Consider the following 17,593-nt stretch of genomic DNA (forward strand, 5'->3'; position numbering starts at 1 on the left):
GTAAACAGATTGTAAGTTATATGATTTATGATGCTTTTATTCGACAAAAATGCCTCAGTATATTTCAAAACGTGTATGTGGAAATTCCTTTTATCATTCAGATATCTGGATATTTGAATGATTTAGAATTCAATAAGGGTACACTTGTGTAGTGTGTAGGGGTAAAGTTTGCATATAAAGCACGACAGTACAAAATCCACAGCATAAACTAGAAAAGTTTAGTATTGCCCCCCCCCCCCTTCACACACATAAATCAGATACAGTTCCTTGGTTATTATAAATTCTGATGAAGAAAAATCCCAGCAAATGAACTTACAAACAGGCAGAACTCATTTGTTAATAAGTAATTTTAATACACAGAAAATGTATTTACCAAACAATAACATTTTAATGCATCAAATGTTAGAAATAACCACAGCTAAACTCCATCTGATCTTGTGGTTACCCCCCCCCCCCTCCACCCCACCCTAAAGGAGATTTGCTTTATGTCCTGTTTTAAATGCTGTGGTTGTGGCCACTATTTGTTGCATTGTGCATTAAAGAGATGTGGTGCGTTCAAGTGTCTTTATCTGGAGAGTGCATGAATTTCACGATAAACACATGATATTGACAAAAAACTCTTTTTTCTGTTGCATGTAAGGAAAAGGGACTTCAACAAGTGAAATAAATTTCCAATATATACAGCATTCTCATAACTATAATTACAAAGTATTCACAGAAAATTTCCAGTCAATTACAAGCATTTTGATGATGTAAATAATACATGCCTTGCAAAATGTGTCTTAAAAATTGCTAAGACCTATGTAATTATTCAATTAAGAAATGCAGCTTAAACTTAAAGACATATATCTAGGTGTGCAATGCTCTGAGAATACAGTTGAAAAACATCAATTCTGGATGAAATAAAATGTGGACAGCCAGAGGCTGATCGGGGGGGGGGGGCACATCTGGCCTGTGCCCACATCCCCTTGAGAGCCATAAAGAAAAAATACATGTATATATAATGGAAAATGTCAGACAAATATAAGAAAAGACCTTTTTATTTGGGGGGAGGGGCATGTCTTATTACCAGTGAACAATCTGAATGAAGAGACATAAAACCAACACAAATTTTGTATGAAATGTTTAAGACTGGAATATACAAATAACAGGGTGCTACATAACTTTTCAGAAGAATTTGCCCTGTCAGGCAAGTAAATTTTTAAATAGTTGGAATATACATGCCCGAAAATCTATTTCACTTGCCTCAAAAAAATCTTTGAAAACAAAGTTTCACCTCTTCAAAAAGAGAATATTGCGGTTTTATAAACCATTGATGGTTTTCTCTCTCTTTTGACAGGAACTGATGTACCTTGTTCTTGCATTTCTTTTTCCAAAGTGATTTTATCTTGCCCACCATGACAAAATTTAGGGTCGATTTATCAAATCGATCCTAATTTTGGTAACTCTACTGTGAGAATTTTGCTAGCCTAATTTGGGCAAGTAGTTTTGGTCTTTACTTCAAAACACTTTCCCGACTCTAACTTTTATTTGCCCCAGGCAATCGGGCAAGTGCTTATGTAGCACCCTGACATACGTATTCAAATTGACTCCCTTTCACCAAGTTAGCATGTAGCCATTAGGTACAGTTCCATAAATAATTCTCAACTTCTCTCCGAACACTCACACACACACTACTATGTGTAAAGAGAACAATGTGGTTGACTAGAAACTCTTCATTACTAAATGTTGGACCAAAACTCAGTCTTTGACATGAGGGGTACCGTACCACCATCGCAGGAGGCAAATATTCACTTCGTTCTAGAAAATGCGTCTAACACAGGCTCAAATCGAGTGACAGCAACATGCAAGGTTGCAACTTAGAATCAATTGAAAAATCATGAAAATAATCTAGATTGACCCCTCTCCTATATGAAAAAAAAGGCTTTCTATGGCCGAAAATAGGTTGAAATAAGTCTGAATTCAGACATTAGTCTGAAAAATGGCATCCTTGCAACATAACAGAAATATATATAAACCAACTATACCTACAGCTGCCTTACCAAACATCAAAATAAAATTTTTCCCCAGGAATCTTGTGTCTTTTCATCACTAATCTCTGCATTTCATCATATACAAGGCGATGGGGCTGCAGGGAAAGTCGCAAATAGCCTTCTTGCAGAATTCCTAAAGTCTTCAAGGCATCTTTCTCTTGGAACCATTGTTTCAGCTATGATGATATGTGAGGATTTGCAACAAAAAAAGGTGCTTTGCACCTCGAGGGATTCCAGTAAGAAAGACTTGGCTCTGACTTTTTGGCAAGGTGCCTTAGCTGCACTATCATATATGAACATAAATTTAATAACATTCAAACTAACCCTTTCATTCCAATTTGATTTCAGAATAATAAACCTTTTCCATTGGCCCCATCCCAAGGTGTTTCGGGCATATTGCTCAAAATCTTATATACAAAATCTACAATTATGCATGCATAAGTCACACTTGAAAACTATTTGATGTTTTAGATTTTATATTCAAGTGGGAGTCTTCCCAGCTGAAACAAGGCTCTGGGGGATGTTGCACATGCATTACTATTATCAACTCTGCTAGCAAATGGTGACTTCACTGAAATCCATGATTCTGATTGGCTGTTGAGCATTGTAACCATGGTAATTCCTATTAGATCACAAAGTAATTAGTAACTTTTATGCAACAGGCCCTGGAACATGACATGGTTGACTACAAGCAAATTGTTATACACACGTAATCATGATAGAGAATACAAACATGAATTGCCTCTAAGAAGAATGTCTGAAATGCATTTCTGCCCAAATATGTAGACTGAATTCAGCAGAGTTTGTAATCATGTTTACGATGATGTCATTCTGTCTCATGATGGCAGGCTTTCATGAGAATGTAATGCTCTGAATGTTATCAACAATTGCCTGTATTTCAAAATGTTAAATCGAATCCTTTGCAAAGAAAGCATGAGTTTGATGAAAATCAAGCTTTCAAACAAATACATTAACACTCTCATGCGGAAGTGGTGTTAAAGTGGCGACCATGAATCATCAAAGGGAATGCAGTCTCAGCGATCATTCTGATAAATTTCTTGAGGAGGTCCTGGATCGCCTGGAACGGCCATTCCCAGATGGTTGGACAGTCACTATGGCTTCACGTGATTCTCCTGTTTCAGAACTGTTGGATGTCTTTTCCACTGTGAGGGCGCTGGTCAAGGGCTGTCTCGATGCTGCTGTTGATGTCAAAAGGTTCAACCCTGAAGTGGATAGCAATGACGACATCGATGACGTGGTGGTGGTCGCCCCTGATGTTGTTGATGTGGGTGTCAGTGTGGATGGTTTGGCTACAGAACTGACCATGGCGGTCTTTTGAGCCCTAGCTGCCCTCTCGGTACTAGCCTTGAGGCTGCTGGACAGGGCAATGAACGGAGCCGAGGCGGACAGTTTTGGCTTCTGGGACGTGGTAATGACTGGATCTTTGGGCTTGGAGACGATCTTGATAGTGGTTGTTGCTGGTGTAGGCATCTTCAGGGATGACTTACTCTCCTTAAGATGCTCCTTGAGTTTGGCCAAAGGGAGAGTGTCAAGATCAATTACAGTTGGGGTGTTGTCCTCACTAGGGCTATGGCTTTTCTTCGGATTCATGGCCTTCAGTTTGGACAAGGGTAAAGAATCAACCTCTACTGTGGTCTTTTCTCTTCCACTCCTCTCAGCCATGCTCGTTGTCAATACTGAAGGAGATGACAGGGAAACGGTGACTATCTTGCTTGTAGTAGCTGACTTACTATAAGACTCTCGGGCAGGGAGTTTGTTGGTGATGATTGCTGGTGTAATTGATTTTGAGTGGGAACTAGCTTTGGAGAGAGAACTGGACTTTGAACTAGTCTTAGGATATGAACTGGATTTTCCAGAGACAGTTGGTTCAAATTTGGTTAAGGGAAGAGAGCCCTTTTCTAGGTCTTTAAGGATCTTTGCCTGCGTGACCCTTTGGGTGCTATGTGGAACAGTCAAAGAGGCAGTGGTGAGAGGAAAGTCATGAAATTGCAACTTTTGAATAGCTTGCACTTGTGCATCTCTTTCCTCATCTGCAGATTTCTTTGAAGATTTAGAGCTAGCACTGGTAATCTGCTGAGCCCCAATAAGACCCAAGATGGACACATCCGAAGAGACTCTGGAAGAATTGGTTCCAGTGATGACACCAGACTGAGTACTGGACTTGGATCCAGAACTCTTGGACATGACTGGAGGAGCTGTAGTTGTCACAAGAGTGACACAGGTCGACTTAGCAGGAGCAGACTGCACTGCTTTAAGAGCGGTGGAGATCAAGTGTGGAAGGTGCATGGCCAAGCTAGATGTCTTCATGTCAGAGTTGGCACTAACTGAGAAGTGGACACTAGATGTCTTACCAGAGGAGGATGAGGCTGGTTCTGCTGCTGTCTCTGAAAAGGTCCCTTTGGAGCCTGATGGCTTGATTGGTCCAATAGCCTTGCCAGCTCCATTGTCAGCACTGGTGAGGGTTGGGCTAGAGCTCTGCTTGGTGAACATGCCTTCCAGAACTCTCATCTGGGCACCTGATGTCTCCTTCAGCTGGCTCCCTTGAATGTTGAAACTCAAACCATGTAGCAGACTTCCTTGAGACCCACCAGATGAAGATGAAGCCGAAGAAACGACACCCATTTGCTGCAGGTGGGCCAAGGAGTGTCCAGAATCGATCGTCACCCTTGTTCCTGGAACTGGTCGTCCGGTCGATGATGATGCAGAACCTGGTGAGCTGGGTGAGGACGAAACAAGTGTGTATGTGGTTGGAGGCCTGCCAATGTGGGAAGGATTGTGAATAGACCCGCCTTTGATATGGGAAGGAGATGGCGACATTGAGACAGTGCTGCCTGCTGGTCCCCTAGAGATAATTGGGAGATCAGACATCTTCATCTGCTTTCGTCTTACCGTAGCTGGGCTCTGTGTGGCAGACCTCTTTGGGGCTTGTTTCACAATAATGGTTGTAGCATCAATACCTGTGGGCAATATTGGAAAACAAATGGATATTTCAGGTGAAATACACAAATACAAGAAAACATTACAAAGTCATTTTATTCATTTCTTTTCATACAACCATTCATCCCAACAGGATAATCCAATCAGAGTGTAAATGCACAAGCTCATGATCATGTATCAAGTTTTAAAGAAGAAATAAATATTGATTGATGCAAGAAACTAAAATACATAAAATCATAGGAAGCATAATTAATATTGGAAAGGAAATTTCATCGCAATCCATTCATTTCACTTTTAAATCAATGATTGTGGAATTTACTAGTATGGAAATTAAATAGCAATACTTGTCTCTGACAAAATATTATTGATTGATTCTTGTTTAGTCAATCAAAATTTATGCTTCTGCCTTTGACAGAACTGAAATATATCGCACTAACTTTCTACTTCTTTTGTCAAAACATTTATAATTATCTGCCACTCCCATATGCATTCATGAACCAAGTTTTATTCTATTTTCTCCCATTTATTTGTCATTCAATTTGACAATGAACTGTGACTGATATAATTTCCTCATTTCTATGGCCATAATGTCAGATTGCTGTTAAAACAATGAAACCCCCCAAATTACAAAATTTGTGGGCAGCTCCAAGAAGCTCTATTATTGAGTTACAACATAAATGGGAACCCTTTTTCGCCTAGAATCTTCTACAGGAATTAGGGGACCATTTTTACACAATATGAGATTGCCCTCATTGCCAAATTTCTAAAATATACTTATTCCTTTTAGCTTTCCTCAACGTGTTTAATTTTGAGATAATATATTGTCTGTGGTGCTTATTTATATACTGTGTTATTATTGTATGTATACTGCCAGTGGAGGACAAATTTCTGTGCGTTTAATGTGCATGGACCAATAAATGAATCTGAATCTGAAACAGCCAGATAAATGACAATGAATTATTCAATATTATGCATATCAAAACTAATTATCATCAAGCCTTGATAAGCCTACCTTCGGCACCAGCATGTGTAGTTGCTGACTTCTGAGCTCCAAACCTCACAGAACCTTTGGTCTTTCCAATCTTCTCTTCCTTGCTCTGACTAGCCACCCTAGCCAGGTAGGCTGCGTACTGCGAAGAGAACTCCTTGGCCTGGTTCCCAGACGATAGCGCGGCTGCAAAGGAGTTCTTGGGTTTTGCAGCCGGCGGGTTGGGTGAGGAGACGGGGAGCTTGAGACTGGACGAGGTGAACTGCATCGCTGGAGGTGCCGATAGGGGCTTGGACGTTGCAAGGGGTGGGGGAGGAGGAGGGGCTATCATGGGGTGGAGGGAGGAGGGTGTGGTTGTTGCCGTGGTGCTGGTGGTAGGAAGCATGGGTGTTGGGGTAGGGGTTCGAGAGGTGCTGGCTTTGCTGGCTTTGGGAGTGGAAGGTAGGGTGGAGATGCCATGCTGTTTGACAAGAAATAAGAAAACACATTTTAATATAAAGGAGATTTGATACCTAATCATGAACATTGTTTATTACACAGAACATATGTTCTCATCTGTTAGACCCTAAGGTCTGTATTATAGAGTTTAAAATAGGCCACGTTATAATTCTGTGCAAAACTAATTGGAAGCTGATGATGAAGATGCACCATGTAATACCTTGAGGTAACATTACATACAAAGGTACCACACTGCGAAGCATCATCTTGCATTCAAACTAGTGCAACTGCATAACACTGAACAATCTCTGACACCACTGGTACTGTAATGTATGTAAACAGTCCCGAGTGAGCGTACATATTCCCCATGCAGGCTTAGTCGTTGCGTCCCATGCAGTGCTGCGCTATTATTAACCCTTCACAATACCAGCATTTCAAACATTAATAAACCACACATAAAAATAATTTCACACTTTTTTGGGAAGCCAGGGTATAGCCCTAAAATTAATTGCAATTTTTCTCAGCTATAAATGAATTTTTTGACAATCATCATCATCACCATCTTCTTCATCATCAACATCATCACCATCATCATCATCATCATCATCACCATCATCACCATCATAACCATCATCACCATCATCATCACCATAATCATTTTCACCACCAACATCATCATCATTACCACCATCATCATCATCCTCCTCATTATTAAGCCTGAAATACAAACCTCAAGAATGTTTGAAGGAGCACTGGAACGTCGACCTGGGACAGATCCTGCCACTGGGGGCGTCTTCCTGCCTCTCATCTCAGTGGACAGGTTTCGCTGGACCCGCTTCTTCTTCTCTTTCTCTTTCTTCTTGGTGTGATGGTGATGATGCTCTCCATTCCCGTCTCCCGCTCCATGGTAGGATGATGAAAGTACCATGGTGAGGAATTCTGAGACCTCGTCCTACAACATGAGGTTTGAAAACATTCCACAGGTCATTACTGATAAGAAATGATTTTTTAAGACAGCCCTCCCAAGATGAAAACTCCCCTCTGGACATGAGGAAGAATCCTCATGAGAGCTATCATTCTGGAAAAATGTTTTCTGGGAAGACTTGTCCTCTGGTAAGCAAGTTAATAATCCTGTTCTAAAGAGGTTTCTTTAAATGGGAATCTATCCAGGAAGATTCGCTATAGTTTCGTTATATGACACACTAGACAATATAAATACCAATAAATAAGCCACATCTACCAAAAAGAGATGTGTCATATGGTATTTTCACTTCCTGGTTATGGTGAGCTTCAATGGTGGGGGAAAGCTGCATCATGAAGATCAATCTTGAAATACAGCTGAAGAGCAAGTGTCATGTGAACCCTCTTTACACACAGGCCAAGTGTTAACTCTACACCAGGACCCTTTATCTAACATCCTATCAGAGGGACATAACTCACCAGAATGCACCTATCCACCATGGTCTGGGTGACACCTTCATGGAGCTTCTTGGCCTTGGAGAGTCGGAGGCGATCGTCGGCCCCACCCACCACCACCAGGGTGGTATCGGCCTTCATCCGTTCTCTCAGGTCTTCAAGGCTGTCCTGGTTGCATTGACTGGACTCCTGGCCGATGACGAAGAATGTTGGGGTCTTACTCTCAAATAGGGGCTCATCCAAGTCCTTCAAGAACAAAAAAATAATACATGAAAGCTAACATAGTGAACATCAAAAGCTCACTTTTCAAATAGCATCTTGGGGTTGTTGAATGAAAGTTGTTGCTGCTACCACTACTTCTACTAATAATACGAGCACTAGTATCACTTTTACTATTACTCCGCCACAGCTGCCTGTGTCCTCTCCACCATAAACAAATACAACATCATCACTTTACACTACTACAGCTACTACAAGGAGTAGCAGAAGAAGTTGTAGGACCTGAACATGGATGAATATATAATCAAATACAAAAGAATCTTGTGACTTTTTTGTTTCTAATTTGAATGACACTCATCAAGAGAGCAAGAATTCTTACCCCTCTATCCCCAGTAATGCCTCTCATTGGGAAACCAAGGCAGATAACAGCAGACACAGACTCAACAAGAGATACCTAAGAATAGGGAACAAAGAGAAGAAAAGAGATCATGTAGCTATATTTATAGAGTATACAAATATACCAGGCTTTGAGTAAGTATAGCTTGAAAATATCTGAGGTTGGACTGGCATTACTATTTTACTAGGGGCGAAGCCGCGAGGGAAAAATTGTAATTTTGCCAGTACAACCAAGGATAATTCCCTCTATACTTTCAAAATAAAGGCCTGGTATATTTGTTTAATATCCTACTTTAATAAGTTTGAACAATAGATCTTGATAATCTAGTTCTTGTACTCGTAGTTAATCCTTCTATAAATCTGAACTGACCTACTTTTCCTGTATCCATGCACTCAGCGCGCGAATTAGTGCTTGCCCCGTCATGATCTGTGACGTCAATGATGGAATAACGGACTATTCCATCATTGACGTGACGGAATAGCAATTTTTCTTTCAGTGGGCGTTTCATTTTCAACATCATCACAAATTAGTGAGAATAAGTTTGGTCACATGATGCTATTTAAACCAATCAGCATTCATGATTTAGTCTTTTTAGGATATAAAGCATGCTATTTTGAAATTGTATAAAATAAGATGCGAAAGGGGAGGTGTGTTTTTAGTACACCACCCATAATCCATAATAGTCAGCAAATCATTCATTCATGATTCTATAAAGTTACCAATCCATATGAAAGGGTGCCCTATGGGATATTTGAATAGTCATATCTATAATAGTGCTTATATCTAATTCAACATGAATAAGTTTCTTTTTGTGAGACAGGTTAATGTCTGTCCAGGATTCAAAGTAAAAATTTACAACCAAGCTGAAACTATATCAGTGTCGTGGTCTTAGTTTATCTGCCTAATGGCTCTCGGGTATCATGTATGGCAAATGCCAATCATTTGTATCCTTCTTGGAGAGTTAATGACTACCAATTCATCTAAAAAGTTCAGAAATTCTTACCCCTCTATCCCAAATGATGAACCAATGTCATTGGTTATTTGGTTACACATTCAAATTACGTGTTTATAACACAGAAGTATAGAATTTAGCACAGATCAAACAGAATAGAAGTGAGGGGAAAGTATGGAAGATTGGAGAAAAAAGAGACAGAAACGGGGAAGGGAGGAATATAAGACAGTAGAAATAATTGATAGTAGGGAAATAAAGGGAAAGAAAGAGGAGATCAGGGTATATATGTACGGATGTGCCAATTCTGAAAAACATGTCTGTGCTTCATCAAACCCTTCCTCGATCTGCATCTAAAATAAGACATGACTGTGCAAGCTGAAAATTAAAGCGTTTTTAAAAAGTTATTCATTTACTTACATGACATGCAATGAGCGCACCCACAGACCACCCTAGCAGTACTATAGGTCTGTTGTGGAAGTTGGTCTTCAGCTGTAAAAAGCAGAAAAGATAGATAGCTTGCTCAAAAGAATACCTAAATCGTTGAAATAGAACTTTCAAATAAATTATACAATTTAAAGATTATGACATGGTTTATTTCGTAATTTAAATACCTCTACTCTACTAAACCTTAAGAGGTCATAATAAGTACATTATGATGTCAAGAGTTATTACAAGCAACCTAGGTAACTTTGGCGAATTCAAATTTGCGCCAACGGTCTCCAATAAATTGATTTAACAGCAACATTTTCATCACCTCGAAAAAAAAAAATGTTGTATAGGGAGATGTTTTTGATGCCTCAAATCCCATTGACTTTGTTCACGAAACGTTTGCTGAGCTTTCCACCTGTGTCTGAATGCAGCTTAACCCCTTCCCTACCCTCACCAACTGGTCCTTGTATTAAGTTGATGGATATCACAGAATTCTGTAATTAATGTGTTCAAAATACACCCATTTACTACACCTGGGTGGAGAGTGGCAATTGTTTCAACTGCACATACCTCAGACACCTTAGTCCTGACAGAGCCTATCATGTGTTCTAAGTACTGTCCGACGGTGATACCTGCCCCGCCCTCTGGGGCATGCACCGTGACAGGGACTACCTTCCCCAGGTTGCCCAGCTGAGAGTTCCAGTACCTGGTCCGACGAGAGTGCGGCATGGAAGGCTGGAAGGGGCCGTCGGGGGCGATCAGGAGGATGGGAGATCCGGGAAGCTTTTTCTGAGAAGAAAACGAGTCGTTTAATGTCACCAAAGTAGACTGTAATTTTACCTACAGCAGGTTCAGAAGGTACTTTTTTTTCATGCAAGCATGTAAATGCCCTGGCAGGGCTCCCAGCTTTTCATGAAAACAAAATTCCCTGAAATTTCTCTGATGACGTTTTAAAATTCCCTGATAATTATTTAAACCCATTTCCAGTTTCGCATGTTTTTTAAGTTGTTGCAGTGAATTACATGTATTTCAAGTATGAAAACTGTACTGCAGTCGAAGAGGTTACACTAAAAAAACACCATAACCAGTCTTTTAATGGATGTTGTTTTGATAATGCAACAAAACATAACAGAGTCTGACTGACTGCAGTGCTTTCGACTTTTGGGCAGATCAAAATTCCCTGATTTTTCCCTCATTTGAGGCATTTTTCCCTGACTGGAAAAAAGTAAAATAATTTGCCCTGATTTTCCTGATGGGCTGGGAATTCTGTCTGGGGAGCATTTCATGAAACAAATAACAATTTCCAAGACTCATTACAAGCTACCATAATCACTGCATCTGATTGGTTCAGAGCTAATCTGTTAGTGAAAATCATTTATTCAATGAAACAACCCTCTCAAATTGAAATCAAGTGCAGCAACAGAAACTTTCTTTTGCAGTTTCTCATTTCATGTTTAATAATCATTTCTCTGATTTTAGCCACTTTATTATTAAATCTTTTTATTCTTGTCTTTATTATTGTATTAATAGCCTATTATAAAATATCAATGCACATTACACTGTGTGAAACACAAAAGTTTTTGGTTTCACTATGTAAGATAGTCCTCAAAGCACCATTGGGTAATATTTTGGATATTATTTCTTAAAACAACTGGTGGGTTTTCAATACAAAAACTCATATAAACTAAATATATGGTGTCACAGATTTGTGTCACATTGGCTATCCATAGTAAAAGCACACACTTTGAGCATGGTACAGGGCCATAATGTAACAATCTTGACATCCCTTGAAATCTGATTATTGGTACTTGTCATACTTGAGCCATTGCCCTTTGACTAGCCATGCAACATCTCCCAGAAAATTCACAGACACATGTGGTAGCAGCAAGAATCGCGTCACGGTACAGATAAATGAAATGAGCCTTACTGGTTTATGAAAGCTTAGCAGACCAACAGCTGGATCCCATGGTCTTTTGAGAAGTAGAGAAAGGGCCTCTGAGCTGGTTGTGTTGATCTTCCGTGAAGTTGAAGTGGGGTGCACCATTTTCTCTATCAGAGAAGGAACCTGAAATTCCAGTGAAAATAAATAAGACAATAATAATAATTACAATAACAACAATATTAATAACAAATACTAATAAATTTTATCTCTTTGTCCAAGAGTGTTTCAAGGTGTAAATATTTCTGCCAGGAACGCATTTACTTCACCTGGGTAGAGTGCAGCAAAATGTGGCTGGGCTCCTTGCTGAAGGATATTATCACCATGGCTGAGATTTTGTGATTCCATTGATTTTCAGCATAAAATGCGTTATAAACATCATTTTAGAAACATACAGAATCCCCCAATATTCAAATTCAAAGTATCTTTGAATCTTTATTAGTGATTTTAGTACGTAAACTAACCTTAGACTTCAAATTTTGAAGGACGTCCAAATAGATGGCTAACAGAGAGGAACCAAGATTATCAACCAAGACTCCATGAAGCCACTGGGTTAGCTTAGGATCCTAGAGAATAGAACATTAAGTCACATATTGTAAAAGGAATGTTACACTGAAATAAACAATCAACTCTGACAGTACTTCATATCTACACATACCATAACAATACAATATAAATGGATTTTCCCTGAAACAAAATTTAAAATCCAATCGTACAGGACAGAGATCTAAACATCTATTGGTAAAAACTATGTGGAGGATGATTAGGGCAAAAAAAACATAGAACAGAGTCACCACTTGTATGGGCGAAAACCAAGAATGCCTGTTATGGTGATTTAAAAATGAGTTCTTACAGAATCCAATCAAATGACCACCTAATTGTCTGTAAGCATAATTATGAGAATATGTGTTAAATGATTCTGATAGAATAAGTGTCACTGCTAAGAAATGAGCAAATAAGCATGCAATTCCAGACAAGTTTAGTTGTCAGTTTTTTCACAGCAATGATAACACAGTGCCCTTCAAGTACATGTGTTTATCTCCGTTGGCGATCTTTAGTATGATCATTATTTCACCTTAGATTTCATGATTTCACAGAGTTAGGATTATGTTAATGTACCAGATTTGATGTATGATAATATGGCAACATTTTACCTTGATTTTAAAAGACTTTCTCAGGAAAACAATGGTTGCTGCATATACAGTAGTTTAGTTAAAATAATGATGACAGTGCAAAACTCATGACCATTTGTGTATTTGATATGTTACCATGGACCATCACTTACCCATCCGACTCCAGCTAGGGTCCGTCGGACCAACTTAGCACACTTGTCAACGTGTATCCTCCTTTTCACTGGTTCATTCAGCACCTAAAAATCAGATAATAAAAACATTTAAAGAATGAAATACAGGCAATACATCAAGCAATAATTTGACTGATTACTGATACACAGATGTTTTTAACTAAGGTAAAGATCTTGTGAGACAAGTATCAGACATAAATCCATCCATATTTTTTTCATTGTTAAAAATAGGCAACAGAAATGAAATACTCTGAAAATTTGTTTTGCCCAATTGCTCGTGGACCCGGCAGCCGCTGTGCAGCGCAAGATTGAAGAGGCACTATCCCTTAATTGTTGAACACCAAACAGGGTAGCAGCAACTCCCATTAACATCTTTTGGTCTGACGTGGCCTGGGTTTGAACCCCCATCCTCCCGGTTGTTAGATGGACGCTCTACCAACTGATCCAACACACCGGTAATGTTCATCTTGCTGACACCTTCATATTTTCCTTCAATGAAAAGCTGGCATGGTGCCAATATTAATAAGCAAATTTGCAGTTAGCTCATAATAAACTTTTCTCAAATAACCTTTCCCACTAATGCCACTATACAGTACATAAGCCATAATATGTTCCAATGAGAATGTTGCATATAAGCTTTCCCAAAAGAGCATCCTATGGTATTTCAATTCTAAGAAAGACATGGCATTATAGGTCAGATCTGAGGTGTCTAGTACAGTGCATCAGAGATCAAGTTTGGAATTGTTTGTTGTATTATCCAGGTTTGGCACAGACCCTGCACATTGACTATTATTTGGGCTTCTGTAGTAAAATATTACTCTTAAACTTGAATGTGATGAAATGAATGTTGTAAAAGAAATACATGAATAATCATCAAATCCCAAAGCTTATGTCAGTCAATTTGAAAACCATTGATGTTTATCTTGAATGGCCTTTTACTACTCATGCTCAATTACAAGTGCAAAAAAGGCTTATTGAATACTACACGGCAAATACAAGGCTAACGTCAACCAAATTTTGGAACAAATGCAAACGATTTCAACTTCTAAACTATCATGAAATAGAATTTGTGTAAAATAAATAGTGCATGCTCTTGAGTTCAATATATACCATACTATCAGTATCTATTGATTTAGAGTTTCACAAGTAGAATATAGGTCATTAAGGCCGTAGGCAGAAATAAGATAGAATGTACATTATATGGTATATTACACAAAAATATCAGGCTTTGTAAAAGTATAGTGGAGAAATATTTTTATTCGAGGGTGGAATGGCAGTTATTATAATTTCTAAGGGAAAAAATAAGGGGGTGGGTAGAAAAGTAATATAGAAATATCACCAGTCCAGCTAAGACAAAGACAATCACTAATGGCAAGAGACTGAGGATAGTTACCTTGTCATAAGCCAGTCTTGCTAGTCGATTGGCTTGGAGATGTTTAAGAATCTTGTTGAAGAGCTTACTCTGAGGGGCGGTCCAGCCAACCCTGTAAATGAAAGAAAAGTGGAAAGTATTATAAATAGGGTGGGAATCTTTTTCACTGGTGTACTTTACTTTATAAGCTCCTCTACACATCATCATTTTTATCCCATGATGCACTTCAATAAATAAGCTTATCTTTACACTGTTTCCACTTCCATTTCAATTATCCACCCCTCAACCTTACTGACTATGAGAGGGGGGGGGGGGGGGGTGAGAGAGGAGAGTAAGAGTGAATAGGGAGAGGAGAAAAAGAACTTAGGGAGAGGAGAAAAAGAACTTAGGGAGAGTGAGAGAAAAAGAATGATACTAAAAAAGATTGAGAGAGATAAAGAAAGGGGGAGGAAAGATAGGATGAGGGAGGAAGACAGAAGAAAAGGTGTGAAGGACGGAGATTGGAAGAGTCAGAGAGATCTACATATAAAAAGAGAGTGGGAAGGGGTAAGACAGGGTAAGGGAAAGATAAACAGAAAAAGGTGAGGTGGGCAAGGGGAAGAAAGAGAGAGAAAGAGATCAGGGAGACATAGAAATACAGAGGGAGACATAAAGAAAGAGTGAGTAGGATATAGAGGTGGGAGATAAAGTATAGATATGAGGGAGAGAGTACACGTAGATGTGAGGAAAAGAGGGAGAGAAGGAGAAATGGAATGTGGAATCCTTCTCAGTCAAGACGAAACACCAACCAATTATCACATCCCAGAAACATACCTGGATAGTTTATCCTCCCAGTCCTCATCGCTGCGCACGTTGTCAGGGTCCGTTCTCGCAAAGTTGACATACCGCTCACACTCATTCATCACAGACTGTGCTTTCTGAAGATCATATGGCATGGAGTGGGTTTGACCGACTGATACAACATCTATCTCCGCATCAGCATCACTGTTATAGTTGTGATATTAAGTCATAATGAAAGAATAAATAGCTTGATCTATACGTATCATAAAATTGAACTGAATGTTATATATTTCACTCATCATAAAATCATGAAATATAGAATTCATATGAATTCAAAATATACATTAGAAAAGAATATCATTAATTAGGATGAATCAATCTACATGAAGAATTATGACATTGATTTTTATAGTTCAGCATGATCAGATCAATTACAACACTTTATAAGATGAGGCCCGAGAAAGAGGGTACTGGATATTGTGTCACATGCCTGTAATCCAAATTACCTAGAGAAGTTATGAACTGATACAGTAGTGTACCGTGACCCGGAGGAGACAACTGATTGGAGGGGTACTGTATTGTTTGTGAACAATGCTGTGCCCCTCTAATGCTTTGTCTCCTCGGAGTTACGGTCCACCACTGAACTGATATACAGGTTCATGCTTCGTACCCTTAATAGTCATATTCTTCTGATGGTAATGCTACGGCTACGTATCTGTCCCAGACATAAATAGTGCGATCTGGGGGGTGTTTCATGAAAGTTGTCAGGACTGACTAAATTGTCGGTGCTGACAATTTCAGTAAAAACCTTGGTTTTGATTGGCTGTGAGGCACTTGCCTCTGACTGTTGCTATGGAAACTGTCGGAGAAAGCCAACTTGTCAGTACTGACAACTTTCATGAAACGCTTCCTAGATTGAAGCACATCTCTAAACACTTAAATCAACACAAACATCGGGCAAACAATTTTTCCTCTTTACTTACACAATGTTGCGTTTGGAGGGGTGAAGTCGAAGAGTCTTGGGTACGAAAAGCATGCGAGCAGGCTTGGCATGGCTGGCATGGGGGTGGCAGTTCCAAGCCTTAGAATAGGAATGGTCCAGATTGACCAGGTCCGATTCCTGATAGTCCCCCCAGAGTTGGGCCAGGAACGAGCAGGATAGCCTAGACCGTAGGCCATGGTCTGGGGTAGAAGCCTCTGACATCTTCTCTCTCAAATTTGATGGGGGTGAGGTGAATTCAGCTGATTATTTTACTGATCCATGAACATCTGAGTGATTACACCCTCATCAATAAGGGATATACTGTTACACAAAAGAGAAAAGAACAAAAAAACAGAGATATTAGCTACATGACCAAATATAAAATCATCTTAATATGCCCAGCAATTTTCAACTTGACGCGAAAAAAAAGGATATTGAAAGAAATAGTGGAAGACATAAGCAGAGTCATATCATTTCCACAAATGTTGACAAAAATAAGGAATAAATTATCTATAGCACTGGTGTCTGTTGTCAATTGCTTATGGTCTAATCTGTGGCTAATCTTTCAAACAAACAAGTTAATGAACGTTCTATACACTGCACTGATGTAATAATAATGGGCACAACAAAAGTATTTAGTCTGTCAAAAAAAATGACAAAATTTAGACAATGAAATAAAAGAAACTTGACTAAAAATATTTGCTAACATTAGCGAATTTAGTGATGGTTGGCCATAATGACCACTTTGGTTAAGAAAACTTCTTTACATCCTAACAATTACATATTAACCTTGAGTGCTATATTGGATATCATTATCCTGGTCTAAAGATATTACAAGTCCATTCACTTGCATTTATTTCGTCAGTGATGGGGACATAAAAATCACATCACATTCACTTTGTTCACACAAGCATACATACTGTAGCTGCTGTTTGAGAACACCAACTTTCGGCAGAGATTTAAGTTCTAACTTCCTTCATGAAAGGCAATTTGACAATACATTTTCTAAGCATATATGTTCTTGAATGCATTGTGCATTGCTGAAACAAAAACTCCATGTTGATTTATGCTGACAAGATTCCTGTAATTTTGAAGCATCAACAAAAGCTTACATGTACCTCAAAGGCCCTATTAACTGAAAAAATGTAAAAAAAAATCTGGGGCCAGTGACATAGAGCTTAGCAATCATCATTGAAGAATATCTTTACAATTGATTGCAGTGACTATAATGTACAATTAATTGTAAAAAAATCAAGTGTACAATCAATTGATATGCTTTGTGTTAAAGGACCTAGTTCAAAAAATTTAATTTTGCATTTCCCTTTTTCTAGCTATATTACCTGAAAATTTAAAGTGTAATAAATGGTGCAGAATTATAAACGAAAAC

General features: G+C 38.9%; 1 protein-coding gene across 1 annotated transcript; it reads right to left on the reverse strand.

Annotated features, from left to right (window-relative positions):
* Nucleotides 1-636: 636 nt before the first annotated feature.
* Nucleotides 637-16,535, reverse strand: LOC121424751 (KAT8 regulatory NSL complex subunit 3-like). Its single transcript, XM_041620516.1, has 13 exons — nucleotides 16,208-16,535; nucleotides 15,258-15,428; nucleotides 14,466-14,556; nucleotides 13,055-13,138; nucleotides 12,234-12,335; nucleotides 11,758-11,895; nucleotides 10,401-10,619; nucleotides 9,819-9,890; nucleotides 8,432-8,506; nucleotides 7,858-8,079; nucleotides 7,148-7,369; nucleotides 6,004-6,439; nucleotides 637-5,011 (listed from the first exon to the last, which is right to left on the reverse strand). The coding sequence occupies exons 1-13, from the start codon at nucleotides 16,426-16,428 to the stop codon at nucleotides 3,075-3,077; spliced, it is 3,990 nt and encodes a 1,329-aa protein (XP_041476450.1). The 5' UTR covers nucleotides 16,429-16,535; the 3' UTR covers nucleotides 637-3,074.
* Nucleotides 16,536-17,593: the final 1,058 nt, after the last annotated feature.

The sequence above is a fragment of the Lytechinus variegatus genome, chromosome 12 (genome assembly GCF_018143015.1).
Source record: "Lytechinus variegatus isolate NC3 chromosome 12, Lvar_3.0, whole genome shotgun sequence".
Taxonomy (NCBI): Eukaryota; Metazoa; Echinodermata; class Echinoidea; order Temnopleuroida; family Toxopneustidae; genus Lytechinus; species Lytechinus variegatus.

What these genes read in the sequence shown, in the direction of transcription:
- LOC121424751 (XM_041620516.1), bottom strand. Translation starts at nt 16,428, where the DNA reads ATGTCAGAGGCTTCTACCCCAGACCATGGCCTACGGTCTAGGCTATCC. An exon ending in TGGGAGGATAAACTATCCAG is followed by an intron (nt 14,557 to 15,257) that starts GTATGTTTCTGG and finishes TTTCATTTACAG; the next exon opens with GGTTGGCTGGACCGCCCCTC. An exon ending in TGGTGGATAGGTGCATTCTG is followed by an intron (nt 7,370 to 7,857) that starts GTGAGTTATGTC and finishes CTCATGTTGTAG; the next exon opens with GACGAGGTCTCAGAATTCCT.